Genomic DNA, 18984 nt, shown 5'->3' on the forward strand with positions numbered 1-18984 from the left:
TGCTTCAGACATTTTAAAGTAGTCAACTGGGTGGGGATTCTGATGGATTGTAGCCTCAGTGGTGCTGCCCATGCTGTCACAGATGCTATAATGGCACAGATATGAAGATGAGTCCTCTACACATTCCTATGGTTCATCTATACATTTAATACACTACATGACCAAAAGTATGTGGACACCTGCTCGTCGAATATCTCATTCCAAAATGATGGTCATTAATATTGAGTTGGTCCTCCCTTTGCTGCTATAACAGCCTCCACTCTTCTGAGGCTTTCCACTACATGTTGGAACATTGCTGCAGGGACTTGCTTCCATTCAGCCACAAGAGCATTAATGAGGTAGGACACTTATCTTGGGTGATTAAGCAGTCAGAGTTCCAATTCATCGAAAATGTTTTCGATGGGGTTGAGGTCAGGTCTCTGTGCAGGCCAGTCAAGTTCTTCCACACCGATCTTGACAAACCATTTCTGTATGGACCTCGCTTTGTGCACAGGGGCATTGTCATGCTGAAACAGGAAAGGGCCTTCATCAAACTGTTGCCATGAATTTGTAAGCATAGAATTGTCTAGAATGTAATTGTATGCTGTAGCGTTAAGATTTGCCTCCACTGGAATTAAGGGGCCTAGCCCGAACCATGAAAAACAACCCAGACCATTATTCCTCCTCCACCAAACTTTACAGTTGGCATTCGGGCAGGTTGCGTTTTCCTGGCATCCGCCAAACTCAGATTCATCCGTCACTGCCAAATGGTGAAGTGTGATTCATCACTCCAGAGAACGCGTTTCCACTGCTCCAGAGTCCAATAGCGGCGAGCTTTACACCACTCCAACCGACTCTTGGCATTGCTCATGGTGATCTTAGGCTTGTGTGCAGCTGCTCGGACATGAAAACCCATTTCATGAAGCTCCCAACGAACAGTTCTTGTGCTGACATTGCTTCCAGAAACAGATTGGAACTCAGTAGTGAGTGTTGGACAGACAATTTTTAAAGGCTACGCGCTTCAGCACTCGGCGGTCCCGTTCTGTGAGCTTGTGTGGCCTACCACTTTGCGGCTGAGCCGTTGTTGCTCCAAGACAATGCCCAAACTGTTGTCACAAAGTTGAAAGCACAGACTCGTCTAGAATGTCATTGTATACTGTAGAGTTAAGATTTCCCTTCACTGGAACTACGGGGCCTAGCCTGAACTATGAAAAACAGCCCCAGACCATTATTCCTCCTCCACCAAACTTTACAGTTGGCACTATGCATTCGAGCATGTAGCGTTCTCTTGGCATCCGCCAAAACCAGATTTGGCCGTTGAACTGCCGGATGGTGAAGAGTGATTCATCACTCCAGAGAATGCTTTTCCACTGCTCCAGAGTCCAATGGCGGCGAGCTTTACACCAGTCCAGCTGACGCTTGGCATTGCATATGGTGATCTTAGGCTTGTGTGCGGCTGCTCGGCCATGGAAACCCATTTCATGAAGCTCCCAGCGAACAGTTCTTGTCCTGACGTTGCTTCCAGAGGCAGTTTGGAACTCGGTAGTGAGTGTTGCAACCGAGGACAGGAGTTTTACGCGCAACGCGCTTCAGAACTTGGCGGTCCCGTTTTGTGAGCATGTGTGGCCTACCACTTCGCGGCTGAGCCGTTGTTGTTCCAAGACATTTCCACTTCCCAATAACAGCACTTACAGTTGACCGGGGCAGCTCTAGTAGGGCAGACATTTGATTAACTGACTAGTTGGGAAGGTGGCATCCTATGACCGTGCCACATTAAAAGTCACTGAGCTGTTCAGTAAGTCCATTCTACTGCCAATGTTTGTCTATGGAGATTGCATGGGTGTGCTCAATTTTATACACCTGTCAGCAATGGGTGTGGCTGAAATAGCCTCCTCCACTAATTTGAAGGGTGTCCACATACCTTTGTATATACAGTGGGAGTTTTGTAGAGTGTTTCTTTTTTTATGTAATGAATAAAAAAAAATGGCATTATAAATAGGGCTTTACGTGATTACATTATTCCATTCATGTGAGTTGTCAATATTTGTACGTATCCTGTACTTTTTTTGGTGCATGTTTGCATCTGTTGTTAGCCTACTAGTTATGTATGTACAGTATGTTCGTGCGTACAGTACCCGTCAAAAGTTTGGACACACCTACTCATTCAAGGGTTATTCTTTATTTAGAAAATGTTTACATTGTAGAATAACAGTGAAGCCATCAAAACTATAAATTAACACATATGGAATCATGTAGTAACCAAAAAAGTGTTAAACAAATCAAAACATATTTTATATTTAAGATTCTTCAAAGTAGCTTTGTACACTCTTGGCATTCTCTCAACCAGCTTCACCTGGAATACTTTTCCAACAATCTTGAAGGAGTTCCCACATATGTTTAAACCTTGTTAGCTACTTTCCCTTCACTCTGCATTCCAACTCATCCCAAACCATCTCAATTGGGTTGAGGTCGTGGGATTGTGGAGGCCAGGTCATCTGATGCAGCACTCCTTCACACTCCTTCTTGGTCAAATAGCCCTTAAACAGCCTGGAGGTGTGTTGGGTCATTGTCCTGTTGAAAAACAAATGGTTGTCCCACTAAGCGCAAACCAGATGGGATAGTGTATCGCTGCAGAGTGCTATGGTAGCCATGCTGGTTAAGTGTGCCTTGAATTCGAAATAAATCACAGACAGTGTCACCAGCAAAGCACCCCCACACTATCACACCTCCTCCATGCTTCACGGTGGGAACCACACATGCGGATATCATCCGTTCACCTACTCTGCGTCTCACAAAGACACGGTGGTTGGAACCAAAAATCTCAAATGTGGACTCATCAGACCAAATGACAGATTTCCACCGGTCTAATGTTCATTGCTCGTGTTTATTGGCCCAAGTAAGTCTATTCTTATTATTGGTGTACTTTAGTAGTGGTTTCTTTGCAGCAATTCGATCATGAAGGCCTGATTCACACAGTCACCTCTGAATAGTTGATGTTGAAATGTGTCTGTTACTTGAACTCTGTGAAGCATTTATTTGGGCTGCAATTTCTGAGGCTGGTAACTCTAATGAACTTATCCTCTGCAGCAGAGGTAACTCTGGGTCTTCCTTTCCTGTGGCGGTCCTCATGAGAGACAGTTTCATCATAGCACTTGATGGTTTTTCCTTTCCTGTACCAACCCTACCTTGTCACAACACAACTGATTGGCTCAAACGCATTAAGAAGGAAAGAAATTCCACAAATTAATTTCAAGGCACACCTGTTAATTGAAATGCATTCCAGGTGACTACCTCATGAAGCTGATTGAAAGAATTCCAAGAGTATACAAAGCTGTCATCAAGGCAAAGGGTGGCTACTTTGAAGAATCTCAAATATAAAATATATTTTGATTGATTTAACACTTTTTTGTTACTACATGATTCCATATGTGTTATTTCATAGTTTTGATGTCTTCACTATTATTCTACAATGTAGAAAATCATAAAAGAATTAAGAGAAACCCTTGAATGAGTAGGTGTGTCCAAACGTTGGACTTGTACTGTATGTGTACACTAACACGCTGCATCCCCTCTCCTTCCCAGGCGATCGGTGTGAGTGGGACAGGCGTCAGGGTCGCTGTGTCCCGGGGGTGTGTAGGAATGGGGGGACGTGCAGGGAGCTGTCTGGAGGGGGGTTCCGCTGCGAGTGCCCCGCAGGAGGGTACGAGCGGCCCTACTGCGCTGTCACCGCACGCTCCTTCCCCCCTAAATCCTTTATCATGTTCCGAGGCCTCCGCCAGAGATTCCACCTCTCCATCTCTCTCACGTGAGTACTGACTTTCTTTTCTCTCTCACTCTCTCTCTTTCTCTCTCTCTCACTCTCTCTCTCTCTCTCTCTCTCTCTCTCACTCTCTCTTTCAATCTTTCTTTTTAGACCCTTTCTCAATTTCTTGCTCTTTCTTTCATGTGTCATGTCATTTATATTTTTATATTTTACCCTCTATCCTGTTCTCTTTGTCCCCTCCCCCACTCCTAGAGGCCCAACTTGGGACCTGGTGTGGCCCCTTGGTGTGTTCTGATTGGTCAGACGTGGTTGCTAGGGTGAAGTGGTCACAAATGTGATCTCAGGTCTAACTAAATCCCATGACTCAGAGGTACATTAGCTTTAAGACACGAGGTGATCCGTCCCAGCCTCTCTCAGCAGGCATAGATCTTTTATTTATTATATACCACAATGTTCTATATACTCATGTACACTTGCATTAGAGATTTGCGGTGAACCCTACAGCTTATGCTGTACTATGTACCGTGTGTGTGATGGTGGGGTTACTCATAGCTCCCTAACATGGTTGTGGGTTGTGTTACAGTTTTGCCACTCTGGAGAACAGTGGCCTTCTCTTCTACAACGGACGCTTCAATGAGAAACATGACTTCCTGGCTCTGGAGATCCTCGAGGGACAGGTGGTGCTCAAGTACTCCACAGGTATGTGTCTATCTCTATCTGTATGCGTATGGCTTTGTGGGTGTGCCCCGCCTATACAATGGTAGGGGGAAACCCTGGTTTTAGGTGTGACCTCTGACCTGTCTGTCCCCAGGTGAATTGTCCACTCAGGTGAGCCCCTTTCTACCTGGGGGCGTGGCCGATGGAAACTGGCACACTGTCCACATCCACTACTACAACAAGGTGAGTCCCTGTGTGTGTGTGTGTGTGTGTGTAACCCTTAATATCTGCACATACCATGCATTTGTTAGAATTTCTCCCTTCTACATTTTTCTCAGCCCTCGCACAGTGTAAGTACGGTATGGCTGTGTGTACAGGTTTGTCTTTCACTCTGTGAGTGTGGCTGTGAGTTCCCCTGCCCTCTTAGCCCATTTTCAGTGTCTGTGTTTCTTTCTATGTCACATATTTTTCCCTCTCTCTGATAGCCCACTGTGTGTGTACTGCATTTTACTCTCTGTCTTTGTAGCAGCACAAGCAGCAAGAGTACAGCAAGGTGTTTTGGTGTATTCTCTGTGTGTACTGTGTGTATGTACTGTTTGTTTGTGTGCGTGTGTGTGTCTGTTAAATTTGACTGTCCCTGTGTCTGCCCCAGCCCAAGCGCAGTGTGAGTGGGGAGGCCCAGGGTCCATCTGATGAGAAGGTGGCGGTGGTCAGTGTGGACGACTGTGACACAGCAGTGTCACTACGCTTCGGAACGCAGCTTGGCAACTACAGCTGTGCTGCTCAGGGCAAGCAGACCAGCTCCAAGAAGTAAGTCTCTCCATCTCACACACACACACCCATAGAGACACACACACGTGCACGTCACGTGCATGTCAGTGTCAGGGTTAAACCCTCAGCATTGCCACTTAAGCCTGACAATGCTGTCTGGACTTGACAAGTCACTCACCGCTGCTGCTGTGCTCTGTAAGCGCTGAGGAAAGGTCAAAGGACAACATCTAATAGTGTTGTGCTCCTCTCTTCCATCCTCCTTCTCTCTCTATCCCTCTGCCTTCTCTCTCTATCCCTCTGCCTTTTCTCTCTATCCCTTTACCTTCTCTCTCTATATCCCTCTGCCTTCTCTCTATCCCTCTGCCTTCTCTCTCTATCCCTCTACCTTCTCTCTCTATCCCTCTGCCTTCTCCCTCTATCCCTCTGCCTTCTCCCTCTATCCCTCTGCCTTCTCTCTATCCCTCTGCCTTCTCTCTATCCCTCTGCCTTCTCTCTCTATCCCTCTACCTTCTCTCTCTATCCCTCTGCCTTCTCCCTCTATCCCTCTGCCTTCTCCCTCTATCCCTCTGCCTTCTCTCTATCCCTCTGCCTTCTCCCTCTATCCCTCTGCCTTCTCCCTCTATCCCTCTGCCTTCTCTCTCTATCCCTCTGCCTTCTCCCTCTATCCCTCTGCCTTCTCTCTCTATCCCTCTGCCTTCTCCCTCTATCCCTCTGCCTTCTCCCTCTATCCCTCTACCTTCTCTCTCTATCCCTCGCCCTTCTCTCTCTTTCCCTCTCTCCCTCTCTCTCCCCCTTCTCAGATCTCTGGATCTCACCGGTCCCTTGTTTTTGGGCGGAGTGCCCAACATGCCAGATCATTTCCCGTTTCACACCCGGGAGTTTATTGGCTGTATGAAAGACCTCCACATCGACAACAGACCTTTGGACCTGGCGGGATACATCGCTAACAATGGAACCCTACCTGGTCTGTATACCATACTCACAGATACAAGTGGAAACTCAGATACTTTACAGGGGGTAGAAACCCAGTTGGAACTTCCACTCACTCACCACCAAATATGGTGATGAGAGGAAGTACAGTGGCCAGCAGATGAAGAAGATGGAGCGAGATGAAACTGGGCTGACGTTCTACTCATTTTCTCATCGATGAAAAATTCAATCTCAATACAGTTTTCTGTTCCCAAAAGTATAATATTTTGTGAACACAGTGCACTAAGTTTTGTAGACTTGACACAAAGCGTCTTTAGCATACCTGTCTGTGTTTGTGTTGTCAATAGAAACCACTAACCGCTAAGTTGATTGAGTTTGTTAACACAGATGTAATGATTTTCCCTGGTTCTGATAGGATGTAGTGCCAAGCTGCCCTTCTGTAACTCCGACCCGTGTCAGAACGGAGGAACGTGTCGTGTCAGCTGGGAGACCTTCTCATGTGACTGCCCCCTAGGGTTTGGAGGGAAGGACTGCAGCCATGGTAAGATAAGCACTGACATACCTGTCCAGTAAACATAGGCTTTTCTCAGTCCTTTATAAACGGACGTATACGCGCACCTAATACTAACCTCACTGACCATACCTCTTCTCCCTGCCCCCCCTACAGTGATGCCCCACCCACATCGTTTCCTGGGAAACAGTGCCCTCTGGTGGGACCTGAAGAATGACGTGACCATCTCCACACCTTGGTACCTGGGGCTGGTGTTCAGGACGCGGGCCAGGGAGGGCACCCTGCTGCAGGCACAGGCTGGACAGTACACCAGCCTGGTCTTCCAGGTCTGTACACACATACATCAACACTTACCTGTGCTACCTAACCTGCACTAGTTTATCTGTGTCTATATGTCCGTCTGTCTTTGGAAATGGGTCCATTTATGTTGGAGTAATAGCAACCTGCAGGGGGATTCCAAACCATATTTGTGTGGATTATTTACACGTGTCTCTGTTGCAGCTGGTGAGTGGTCAGCTGGTGTTCTCGGTGACCAAGGGGTCGACGCTGCCGGTGCGTCTGCGCCTGGACCAGGTGCAGGTGAGCGACGGGCGCTGGCACGACCTGCAGCTGGAGCTCCGAGACGTCCGTAGCGGGAGGGAGACGCGCTACGTGGCTACCGTCCGCCTCGACTTTGGCCTCTTCCAGGTGAGAGTCACAAATTGTCCCTACACACTGATTTAAAGTCAGATTCACCTTTCTTCCCTTAATTGATTGGGCTATGATTGGGAAGGGGTAAACTGATCCTAGATCTGTACCTAAAGGTGACTTTTACCCGGAGAGACACATTAAGGTCGTGACCAGAATGACCAGTGACCCACTAAACCCCCATATGACTCAGCAGTGCAGACGTCTCAATGCAAATCCTAACCTCTCATTGGCCCTTTAATCCTGTAGGTTGTTAATCCCAATATCCAATCCTAAAGCCAGTGTAATGTCTGCCCACTGCTGCTGTTAAAACCTGGGTTTGTAAAGATTCACTCCAGCCATGTAGCACCACACACGGTCTTGCTCTTTCATGGTCTCTCCTGTATCCTTCTTGTTCACTTGCTTTCGTTGAAATATGTTTGTGTCTCTCACTCTTTCTCTCCCTAAACCTGTCTAACCCTTTCTATCTATTCTGTTCTGTTCTTTCACATATTCACTCTTCCCCCCTCTCTTTCTCTAACTCCATCTATTTGAATGCACTGAAGTCATTCTGAATAACAGCGTCTGTTAACTGACTAAAATGATCCATTTTTCAGTGTACTCTATCTTGTCTCTCTCTGTTTCTTCCCTCTCTCTCTCAGGGCACAGTGATAGTGGGGAATGAGATCCATGGGCTGAAAGTGAAACACCTCCATGTGGGCGGAGTCCTGGGCTTGGGGGAGGTGCAGAACGGGATACGGGGCTGCATCCAGGTAAGGCTCCGATCACAATGGCAACTGTATCTTAACCGATGCCCATAATTCTTTCTGGGACTCTTATAGACTTTGTGTGTTAGCATGTATGCTATGCATGTTTGGTATATTGGTCTATGTATGTTTGGTATATTGGTCTATGTATGTTTGGTATATTGGTCTATGTATGGTATATTGGTCTATGTATGGTATATTGGTCTATGTATGTTTGGTATATTGGTCTATGTATGGTATATTGGTCTATGTATGGTATATTGGTCTATGTATGGTATATTGGTCTATGTTTGGTATATTGGTCTATGTATGGTATATTGGTCTATGTATGTTTGGTATATTGGTCTATGTATGGTATATTGGTCTATGTATGGTATATTGGTCTATGTATGGTATATTGGTCTATGTATGGTATATTGGTCTATGTATGTTTGGTATATTGGTCTATGTATGGTATATTGGTCTATGTATGGTATATTGGTCTATGTATGGTATATTGGTCTATGTTCTTATGAGACTGTATTTGACACCTATTTCGTCTGTTTTAGGGGGTTCGTTTGGGGGTGCGACCAGATGCCACGCCCCTGCCCCGCCCCTCCAGGGCTGTCAAAGTGGAGACGGGCTGTAGCGTTGGCAACCCCTGTGTCTCTTCCCCCTGCCTGCCCCACAGCCGCTGCTGTGACGATTGGGAACGCCACACCTGTCTGTGCGAACCAGGTAAGATACTGCAAGAGAGAGAATATGTATTTGTGTGTTTGTGAGTCAGCAAATGCGTGTGTGTGTATATGTGCAGGCATTTAGCATTTGCAAAAAGACCTATGTTTATTTCTCTGTTGGCAAATTATACAAAACTATCAGGTGAGGTGATTATATAGAGAAAGAAAGTTTGAGAGGTGTGATGGAGAAAGAGTGAAAAAAGAAGGAGAGAGGAAGCGGTGAGCGCTGCAGGGGGAGGAGAGGAAATACAGAGGCTGGCATCCCTTTAGCACCATCTACAACAAACACCTCTCCCTATTAGCATAGTGTAGAAGTGCTTCATTACCACGGTGTTGGCTTTCATCAGCACAATGAGCATTACAGTACATATGGAGCTGGCCAATGAGCGTCAGGAGGAGACAAATCAAAGTTTCATAACGCCACTCGGAAGTGCTCTGAATAATTCCCTCTCATCTTTGGCTGTGAGTACGCCAGTGCTGAATTAGCTTAAGGGCTTTTTCACGCACGAGAGAGTTACAGCGCTGTTCACACACTATATACTATACAGGCACACATACTGTACGTACACATAGGGCACCGCACGACAGGGCACTGACATAAGGACATCTGCTGTCAGTGTGGGGCTGTGTTTGTTTGTGTTCGCCTGTTTGCTTTTTAGCATGCACAGGATAATTAGGTGCAATGAAAATGAAATAGGGTTAGTTTTGATAGATTGCAGTTGAATCGACCTAGAGCTCGCAGTCGGCGTTCCAATTCCTTCCAAAAGTGATCGATGGGGTTGAGGTCAGGGCTCTATGCAGGCCAGTCAAGTTCTTCCACACCGATATCAACAAACCATTTCTGTATGGACCTCGCTTTATGCACGGGGGCATTGTCATGCTGAAACAGGAAAGGGCCTTCACCAAACTGTTGCCACAAAGTTGGAAGCAAAGAATTGTCTAGAATGTAATTGTATGCTGTAGCATTAACATTTCCCTCCACTGGAATTAAGGGGCCTAGCCCGAACCATGAAAAACAGCCCCAGACCATTATTCCTCCTCCACCAAACTTTACAGTTGGCATTCGGGCAGGTAGTGTTCTCCTGGCATCCGCCAAACCCAGATTCATCCGTCACTGCCAGATGGTGAAGTGTGATTCATCACTCCAGAGAAAGTGTTTCCACTGCTCCAGAGTCCAATAGCGGCGAGCTTTACACCACTCCAACCGACGCTTGGCATTGCTCATGGTGATCTTAGGCTTGTGTGCGGCTGCTCAGACATGGAAACCCATTTCGTGATGAACAGTTCTTGTGCTGACATTCCTTCCAGAAACAGATTGGAACTCAGTAGTGAGTGTTAGACAGACAATTTTTAAAGGCTACGCGCTTCAGCACTCGGCGGTCCCGTTCTGTGAGCTTGTGTGGCCTACCACTTTGCGGTTGAGCCGTTGTTGCTCCAAGACGTTTCCACTTCACGATAACAGCACCTACAGTTGACCAGGGCAGTTCTAGCAGGGCAGAAATTAGACGAATTGACTTGTTGTAAAGGTGGCATCCTATGACGGTGCCACGTTGAAAGTCACTGAGCTCTTCAGTAAGGCCATTCTACTACCAATGTTTGTCTATTGAGATGTTATGATTGTGTGCTCGATTTTACACACCTGCCATTTAACAGGTGTGGCTGAAATAGCCGAATCCACTAATTTGAAGGGGTGTCCACATACATTTGTATATGCAGTGTATGTTAATTTCCCGAACATGCAGCTTGCCACGGCAATGATGGTGTCATTGTGTGCATTTGTATGCAGTCAAGGCCAACATCTCTGTCTTTGTCAGTTTCCATGGTGAGGGCTATTATGTGTAGGAATCTGTAGTGACATATCCTTATATTGTGAATGCAAGAACACATTTAATAGGTGCGGGATCCTTTGTGAGGGACTTTTGTAAGAGCTGTTCACAGAAAGAGGTTCACAGCACTCACCTGGTTCTATAGGGAGCTTATTCTAAACTCGGTCCGCTAAAGAAAACGATGTGAGAAGAACTCAACAGGAAACTTTGTTTTTTCTGATGAAAACGGTGTTTGTGAAAAGAGCACTAGTTTTATATGGATTTCTTTGATGCATAAATATTGTATGTGTGTGGACAGTAGGGCTCTGTGGTGTTTTGCTGTTTTGTATAGGTTTTTATAGTGACTGAGTGCTATGTTATAGGCACTTAGGTTTTTAATAAAAGGCCATTTCCAATTGAGCCAACATTTGCAGCATTTACCATGAATTGGATCTCTACAAACACATTGCCTTTAAAAGCCGCAATTCCTAGAACCTGCGATAGGATTGAATAGCGGCCGATGTATCTTGTGTGAACAGCTCTATGCTAAAAGCGTTTTTTGTGTGTAGTATGTATTAATGCACATACAGTTGAAGTTGGGAGTTTACATACACCTTAGCCAAATACATTTAAACTCAGTTTTTCACAATTGCTGACATTTAATCCTAGTAAAAATGTACTCTCTTCGGTCAGTTAGGATCACCACTTTATTTTAAGAATGTGAAATGTCAGAATAATAGTAGAGAGAGTGATTTATTTCAGCTTTTATTTCTTTCATCACATTCCCAGTGGGTCAGAAGTTTACATACACTCAATTAGTATTTGGTAGCATTGCCGAAACGTCAAACGTTTCAAGTAGCCTTCCACAAGCTTCCCACAATAAGTTGGGTGAATTTTGGCCCATTCTTCCTGACAGAGTTGGTGTAACTGAGTCAGGTTTGTAGGCCTCCTTGCTCGCACACGCTTTTTCAATTCTGCTGACAAATTTTCTATAGGATTGAGGTCAGGGTTTTCTGATGGCCACTCCAATAGCTTGACTTTGTTATCCTTAAGCCATTTTGCCACAACTTTGCCACAACTGGAAGTATGCTTGGGGTCATTGTCCATTTGGAAAGCCCATTTGCGACCAAGCTTTAACTTCCTGACTGATGTCTTGAGATGTTGCTTCAATATATCCACATAGTTTTCCTTTCCTCATGATGCCATCTATTTTGTGAAGTGCACCAGTTCCACCTGCAGCAAAGCACCCCCACAACATGATGCTGCCACCCCCATGCTTCACGGTTGGGAAATTCCACTCCACACTGCCCTTTCCCACCTGGACATAAGGAACACCTATGTGAGAATGCTGTTCATTGACTACAGCCCAGCTTTCAACACCATAGTGCCCTCAAAGCTCATCACTAAACTAAGGACCCTGGGACTAAACACCTCCCTCTGCAACTGAATCCTGGACTGCCTGACGGGCCGCCACCAGGTGGTAAGGATAGGTAACAACACATCCGCCACGCTGATCTTCAACACGGGGGCCCGTCAGGGGTGCGTGCTCAATCTCCTCCTGTACTCCCTGTTCACTCATGACTGCATGGGCAGGCACGACTCCAACACCGTTATTAAGTTTGCCGACGACGATGAGACAGCCTATAGGGAGGAGGTCAGAGACCTGGCCGTGTGGTGCCAGGATAACAACCTCTCCCTCAGCGTGATCAAGACCAAGGAGATGATTGTGGACTACAGGAAAAGGAGGACTGAGCACGCCCCCAATCTCATCGATGGGGCTGTAGTGGAGCAGGTTGAGAGCTTTAAGTTCCTTGGTGTCCACATCACCAACAAACTATCATGGTCCAAACACACCAAGAAGAGGGCACGACAAAGGCTATTCCCTGTAAGAAGACTAAAAAGATTTGACATGCCTCCTCAGATCCTCAAAGTTCTACAGCTCCACCATCAAGAGCATCCTGACTGGTTCGGCCTCTGACCGCAAGGCACAAGGGTAGTGCGTATGGCCCAGTACATCACTGGGGCCAAGCTTCCTGCCATCCAGGACCTCTATACCAGGCGGTGTCAGAGGAAGGCCCTACAAATTGTCAAAGACTCCAGCCACCCTAGTCATAGACTGTTTTCTCTGCTACGGCACGGCAAGCGGTACCGGAGCGCCAAGTCTAGGTCCAAAAGGCTTCTTAACAGCTTCTACCCCCAAACCATAAGACTCCTGAACAGCTAATCAAGTGGCTACCCAGACTGTTTGTCCCCCCATTTCTTTTATGTTGCTGCTACTCTCTGTTTATTATCTATGAATAGACATTTTAACTCTAACTACGTGTACATATTACCTCAATTACCTCAACTAACCTGTGCCCCCACACATTGACTCTGTACCGGTACCCACTGTAGATAGCCTCGCTACTGTTATTTTACTGCTGCTCTTTAATTATGTTATTTTTTACTTATTTTTCTTAAAACTGCATTGTTGGTGAAGGGCTTGTAAGTAAGCATTTCTCTGTAAGGTCTACACTTGTTGTATTCAGCCCATGTGACAAATAAAATTGGTTTGATCTTACTGTAAGAAGGCAGTTGATACAACAAATGATGCAGTATTTACATTTCTCCTGGATTGCCATTTCTCATTTAGTTAAACCCACCTCACCCCAGAAATGTGAGTCCGTTTTATAATCAGTTTACAGAGAAAATACATAGATGCATGTGTGCCTAAGAGATCCATAAGTGTTTTCCAAAATGTCCCAAGTATGTTTATACACAAATCATATGCAATAGACATTTTACACCAGTGCAGCAAGCTAGTGGACTCTATATCAAGTACTGTTGAAATCAATTTGATCTGTGGTGATACGATGATACCTAGTGGTGATATGGTTGATTTCTCCCTAACCATCATGTTTATCTCCCCCTCGCTGTTCTGTTTGTTGTGATCTGGTAGGTCACTAAACATGGTCTCCACGTCTTTCCTGTTCAAGAACTACGAGCCAAATGTCAGAGAAGTTGTTGACTAAATAGGCAACGTAGTGAGATATATTTTGTCGTATGCACTTTTTTATGCAATAGCAAGATACTGGCGATGACGCATCTAGCTAGAAACTTTACAGTTTACAACATGCTCACTCATAGCTATGTGAATTTATGTGTATTGACTATGATTAACTACAGCTAATAAAATATCCTTGCAATGCATGAGAGCTGCATCTGTGTATGTGTCGGCGCTTTTGCGTCCCATAGAACAGTCTGTCCTGGTTGTAATATTGACAGCACCAGAGGCGGTCTCTACTTTCTTTGACAACACTGGTCCTGCCATGCATGCAAAGCTAACTAGCATCCTCTTTGATAACAGGTATACCTTGCTAGCTAACTTAGCTAGCTCATCAAACAGTTTTTTCTGCACAATGGCACTTATTAGATGCTTGAATATCATATGAACTTCACTGTCCCCACTGGTCATCTAGCTAGCCATGTAGCCAGCAGGGTTGCATCGGTTTCCATTGGACTAGACTAGAGCTTGCTAGCTAGGTAGCTAATTCTGGCTAGCTAGCAAGCTAAAACATTTATAAAAAATATATTAACGCAACCATTTCATTTTTTTACATTTCATATAAGGAAATCATTCAATTGAAATACATTCATTAGGCCTTAATCTATCGATTTGACATGACTGGAAATACAGATATGCATCTGTTAGTCACAGATACTGTACCTTAAAAAAAAGGGTAGGGGCGTGGATAAGAAAAGCAGTCAGTATGTGTCCACCATTTGCCTCATGCAGCGTGACACATCTCCTTCGAATATAATTGATCAGGCTGTTGACTGTGGAATGTTGTCCCACTCCTCTTCAATGGCTGTGTGAAGTTGCTGGATATTGGCGGGAACTGGAACACGCTGTTGTACACGTCGATCCAGAGCATCACAAACATGCTCAAAGGGTAACATGTCTGGTGAGTGTACAGGCCATAGAAGAACTGGGACATTTTCAGCTTCCAGGAATTGTGTACAGATCGTTGCGACATGGGGCCATGCATTATCATGCTGAAACATTAGGTGATGGCGGCGGATGAATGGCACGACATTGGGCCTCAGGACCTCGTCACGGTATCTCTATGCATTCAAATTGCCATCGATACAATTCAGTTGTGTTCGTTGTCTGTAGCTTATGCCTGCCCATACCATAACCCCACCTCCACCATGGAGCACTCTGTTCACAACGTTGATATCAGCAAACCGCTTGCCCACACGACGCCATACACACTGTTTGACATCTGCCTGTTACAGTTGAGACCAGGATTAATCCGTGAAGAGCACACTTCTCCGGTGTGCCAGTGGCTATCGAAGGTGAGCATTTGCCCACTGAAGTCGGCTACGATTCCGAAATGCAGTCAGGTCAAGACTCTGGTGAGGACGACAAGCACATCCCTGAGATGGTTTCTGACAGTTTGTGCATAAATTCTTTGGATGTGCAAACCCACAGTTTCATCAGGGTGACTGGTCTCAGACAATCCTGCAGGTGAAGAAGCCAGATGTGGAGGTCCTGGGCTGGTGTGGTCACACGGGGTCTGCGGTTGTGAGGCCAGTTGGACTTACTGCCAAATTCTTATGGTAGAGAAATGAACATTCAATTCTCTGGCAACAGCTCTGGTGGACATTCCTGCAGTCAGCATGCCAATTGCACACTGCCTCAAAACTTGAGACCTCTGTGGCATTGTGTTGTGTGACAAAAATGCACATTTTAGAGTGGCATTTTATTGTCCCCAGCACAAGGTGATCATGCTGTTTAATCAGCTTATTGATATGCCACACCTTACAGCTGGATGGATTATCTTGGCAAAGGAGAAATGCTCACTAACAGGGATGTAAACAAATTTGTGCACAACATTTGAGAGAAATAAGCTTTTTGTGAGTATGGAACATTTCTGGGATCTTTTAGTTCAGCTCATGAAACATGCATTTATATTTTTTAGTATAGAACAGTGAGGGTTAGTTATAAAAATATTTTATAGCGTCGCTAGCATGCTAATGTTGATACACCATAGTCGTGGGTCCATAATATCAAGCAAATGGTACTGAACCTATGTTTTGACATTGTAGTGGCTATTGCTGTTTTTGTAGTTTTTTTTGCTTAGTGACATTGCGAATATCATCTTTTTGCCTTTTAACTCTTATTTAACTAGCTATGTATCTAAGTCCCAAATTCTGTGGAGATACTGTGAGAATTTGCTCACTCACAAATATGAAGCCTCAGAAATAAAAGATCCGGTCACGGATTAGGAGCCACTCCCTTTTTATATTCAATTGTGCACGTGTTGTAGGTTCCCATGGTAATGCCTGTGTGCATGTGTTGTAGGTTCCCATGGTAATGCCTGTGTACACGTGTTGTAAGTTCCCATGGTAATGCCTGTGTACATGTGTTGTAGGTTCCCATGGTAATGCCTGTGTACATGTGTTGTAGGTTCCCATGGTAATGCCTGTGTGCATGTGTTGTAGGTTCCCATGGTAATGCCTGTGTACACGTGTTGTAAGTTCCCATGGTAATGCCTGTGTGCATGTGTTGTAGGTTCCCATGGTAATGCCTGTGTACATGTGTTGTAGGTTCCCATGGTAATGCCTGTGTACACGTGTTGTAGGTTCCCATGGTAATGCCTGTGTGCATGTGTTGTAGGTTCCCATGGTAATGCCTGTATACATGTGTTGTAGGTTCCCATGGTAATGCCTGTGTACATGTGTTGTAGGTTCCCATGGTAATGCCTGTGTACATGTGTTGTAGGTTCCCATGGTAATGACTGTGTGCGTGTTTTGTAGGTTTCTATGGTAATGCCTGTGTACATGTGTTGTAGGTTCCCATGTTAATGACTGTGTACATGTGTTGTAGGTTCCCATGGTAATGCCTGTGTACACGTGTTGTAGGTTCCCATGGTAATGCCTGTGTACACGTGTTGTAGGTTCCCATGGTAATGCCTGTGTACACGTGTTGTAGGTTCCCATGGTAATGCCTGTGTACACGTGTTGTAGGTTCCCATGGTAATGCCTGTGTACATGTCTTGTAGGTTCCCATGGTAATGCCTGTGTACATGTGTTGTAGGTTCCCATGGTAATGCCTGTGTACATGTGTTGTAGGTTCCCATGGTAATGCCTGTGTACATGTGTTGTAGGTTCCCATGGTAATGCCTGTGTACATGTGTTGTAGGTTCCCATGGTAATGCCTGTGTGTGTGTTTTGTAGGTTTCTATGGTAATGCCTGTGTACATGTGTTGTAGGTTCCCATGGTAATGACTGTGTACATGTGTTGTAGGTTCCCATGGTAATGCCTGTGTACACGTGTTGTAGGTTCCCATGGTAATGCCTGTGTACATGTGTTGTAGGTTCCCACGGTAATGCCTGTGTACATGTGTTGTAGGTTCCCATGGTAATGCCTGTGTGTGTGTTTTGTAGGTTTCTATGGTAATGCCTGTGTACATGTGTTGTAGGTTCCCATGGTAATGCCTGTGTGTGTGTTTTGTAGGTTTCTATGGTAATGCCTGTGTACATGTGTTGTAGGTTCCCATGGTAATGACTGTGTACATGTGTTGTAGGTTCCCATGGTAATGCCTGTGTACATGTGTTGTAGGTTCCCATGGTAATGCCTGTGTACATGTGTTGTAGGTTTCTATGGTAATGACTGTGTGTGTGTTTTGTAGGTTTCTATGGTAATGACTGTGTGTGTGTTTTGTAGGTTTCTATGGTAATGACTGTGTGTGTGTTTTGTAGGTTTCTATGGTAATGACTGTGTGTGTGTTTTGTAGGTTTCTATGGTAATGACTGTGTGTGTGTTTTGTAGGTTTCTATGGTAATGACTGTGTGTGTGTTTTGTAGGTTTCTATGGTAATGACTGTGTGTGTGTTTTGTAGGTTTCTATGGTAATGACTGTGTGTGTGTTTTGTAGGTTTCTATGGTAATGCCTGTGTACACGTGTTGTAGGTTCCCATGGTAATGCCTGTGTACATGTGTTGTAGGTTCCCATGGTAATGCCTGTGTACACGTGTTGTAGATTCCCATGGTAATGCCTGTGTACATGTGTTGTAGGTTCCCACGGTAATGCCTGTGTACATGTGTTGTAGGTTCCCATGGTAATGCCTGTGTGTGTGTTTTGTAGGTTTCTATGGTAATGCCTGTGTACATGTGTTGTAGGTTCCCATGGTAATGCCTGTGTGTGTGTTTTGTAGGTTTCTATGGTAATGACTGTGTGTGTGTTTTGTAGGTTTCTATGGTAATGACTGTGTGTGTGTTTTGTAGGTTTCTATGGTAATGACTGTGTGTGTGTTTTGTAGGTTTCTATGGTAATGACTGTGTGTGTGTTTTGTAGGTTTCTATGGTAATGACTGTGTGTGTGTTTTGTAGGTTTCTATGGTAATGACTGTGTGTGTGTTTTGTAGGTTTCTATGGTAATGACTGTGTGTGTGTTTTGTAGGTTTCTATGGTAATGCCTGTGTACACGTGTTGTAGGTTCCCATGGTAATGCCTGTGTACATGTGTTGTAGGTTCCCATGGTAATGCCTGTGTACACGTGTTGTAGATTCCCATGGTAATGCCTGTGTACATGTGTTGTAGGTTCCCACGGTAATGCCTGTGTACATGTGTTGTAGGTTCCCATGGTAATGCCTGTGTGTGTGTTTTGTAGGTTTCTATGGTAATGCCTGTGTACATGTGTTGTAGGTTCCCATGGTAATGCCTGTGTGTGTGTTTTGTAGGTTTCTATGGTAATGCCTGTGTACATGTGTTGTAGGTTCCCATGGTAATGACTGTGTACATGTGTTGTAGGTTCCCATGGTAATGCCTGTGTACACATGTTGTAGGTTCCCATGGTAATGCCTGTGTACATGTGTTGTAGGTTCCCATAGTAATGCCTGTGTACATGTGTTGTAGGTTCCCATGGTAATGACTGTGTGTGTGTTTTGTAGGTTCCCATGGTAATGCCTGTGTGTGTGTTTTGTAGGTTTCTATTGTAATGACTGTGTGTGTGTTTTGTAGGTTTCTATGGTAATGACTGTGTGTGTGTTTTGTAGGTTTCTATGGTAATGACTGTGTGTGTGTTTTGTAGGTTTCTATGGTAATGAATGTGTGTGTGTTTTGTAGGTTTCTATGGTAATGACTGTGTGTGTGTTTTGTAGGTTTCTATGGTAATGACTGTGTGTGTGTTTTGTAGGTTTCTATGGTAATGACTGTGTGTGTGTTTTGTAGGTTTCTATGGTAATGACTGTGTGTGTGTTTTGTAGGTTTCTATGGTAATGACTGTGTGTGTGTTTTGTAGGTTTCTATGGTAATGACTGTGTGTGTGTTTTGTAGGTTTCTATGGTAAGGGCTGTGTGTGTGTTTAGTAGGTTTCTATGGTAATGACTGTGTGTGTGTTTTGTAGGTTTCTATGGTAATGACTGTGTGTGTG

General features: G+C 44.9%; 1 protein-coding gene across 1 annotated transcript in view; it reads left to right on the top strand.

Annotated features, from left to right (window-relative positions):
* Positions 1-18984, top strand: part of celsr3 (cadherin, EGF LAG seven-pass G-type receptor 3) — a 55252-nt gene that overhangs the window by 15863 nt on the left and 20405 nt on the right. The window contains exons 5-14 of the mRNA XM_029724408.1: positions 3562-3784; positions 4326-4441; positions 4554-4642; positions 5052-5209; positions 5971-6134; positions 6516-6641; positions 6768-6937; positions 7113-7298; positions 7940-8050; positions 8593-8761. Coding sequence (XP_029580268.1) covers positions 3562-3784; positions 4326-4441; positions 4554-4642; positions 5052-5209; positions 5971-6134; positions 6516-6641; positions 6768-6937; positions 7113-7298; positions 7940-8050; positions 8593-8761 — 1512 coding nt within the window. The remainder of the gene's footprint in view (positions 1-3561; positions 3785-4325; positions 4442-4553; positions 4643-5051; positions 5210-5970; positions 6135-6515; positions 6642-6767; positions 6938-7112; positions 7299-7939; positions 8051-8592; positions 8762-18984) is intronic.

The sequence above is a fragment of the Salmo trutta genome, chromosome 30 (assembly GCF_901001165.1).
Source record: "Salmo trutta chromosome 30, fSalTru1.1, whole genome shotgun sequence".
Classification (NCBI taxonomy): domain Eukaryota; kingdom Metazoa; phylum Chordata; class Actinopteri; order Salmoniformes; family Salmonidae; genus Salmo; species Salmo trutta.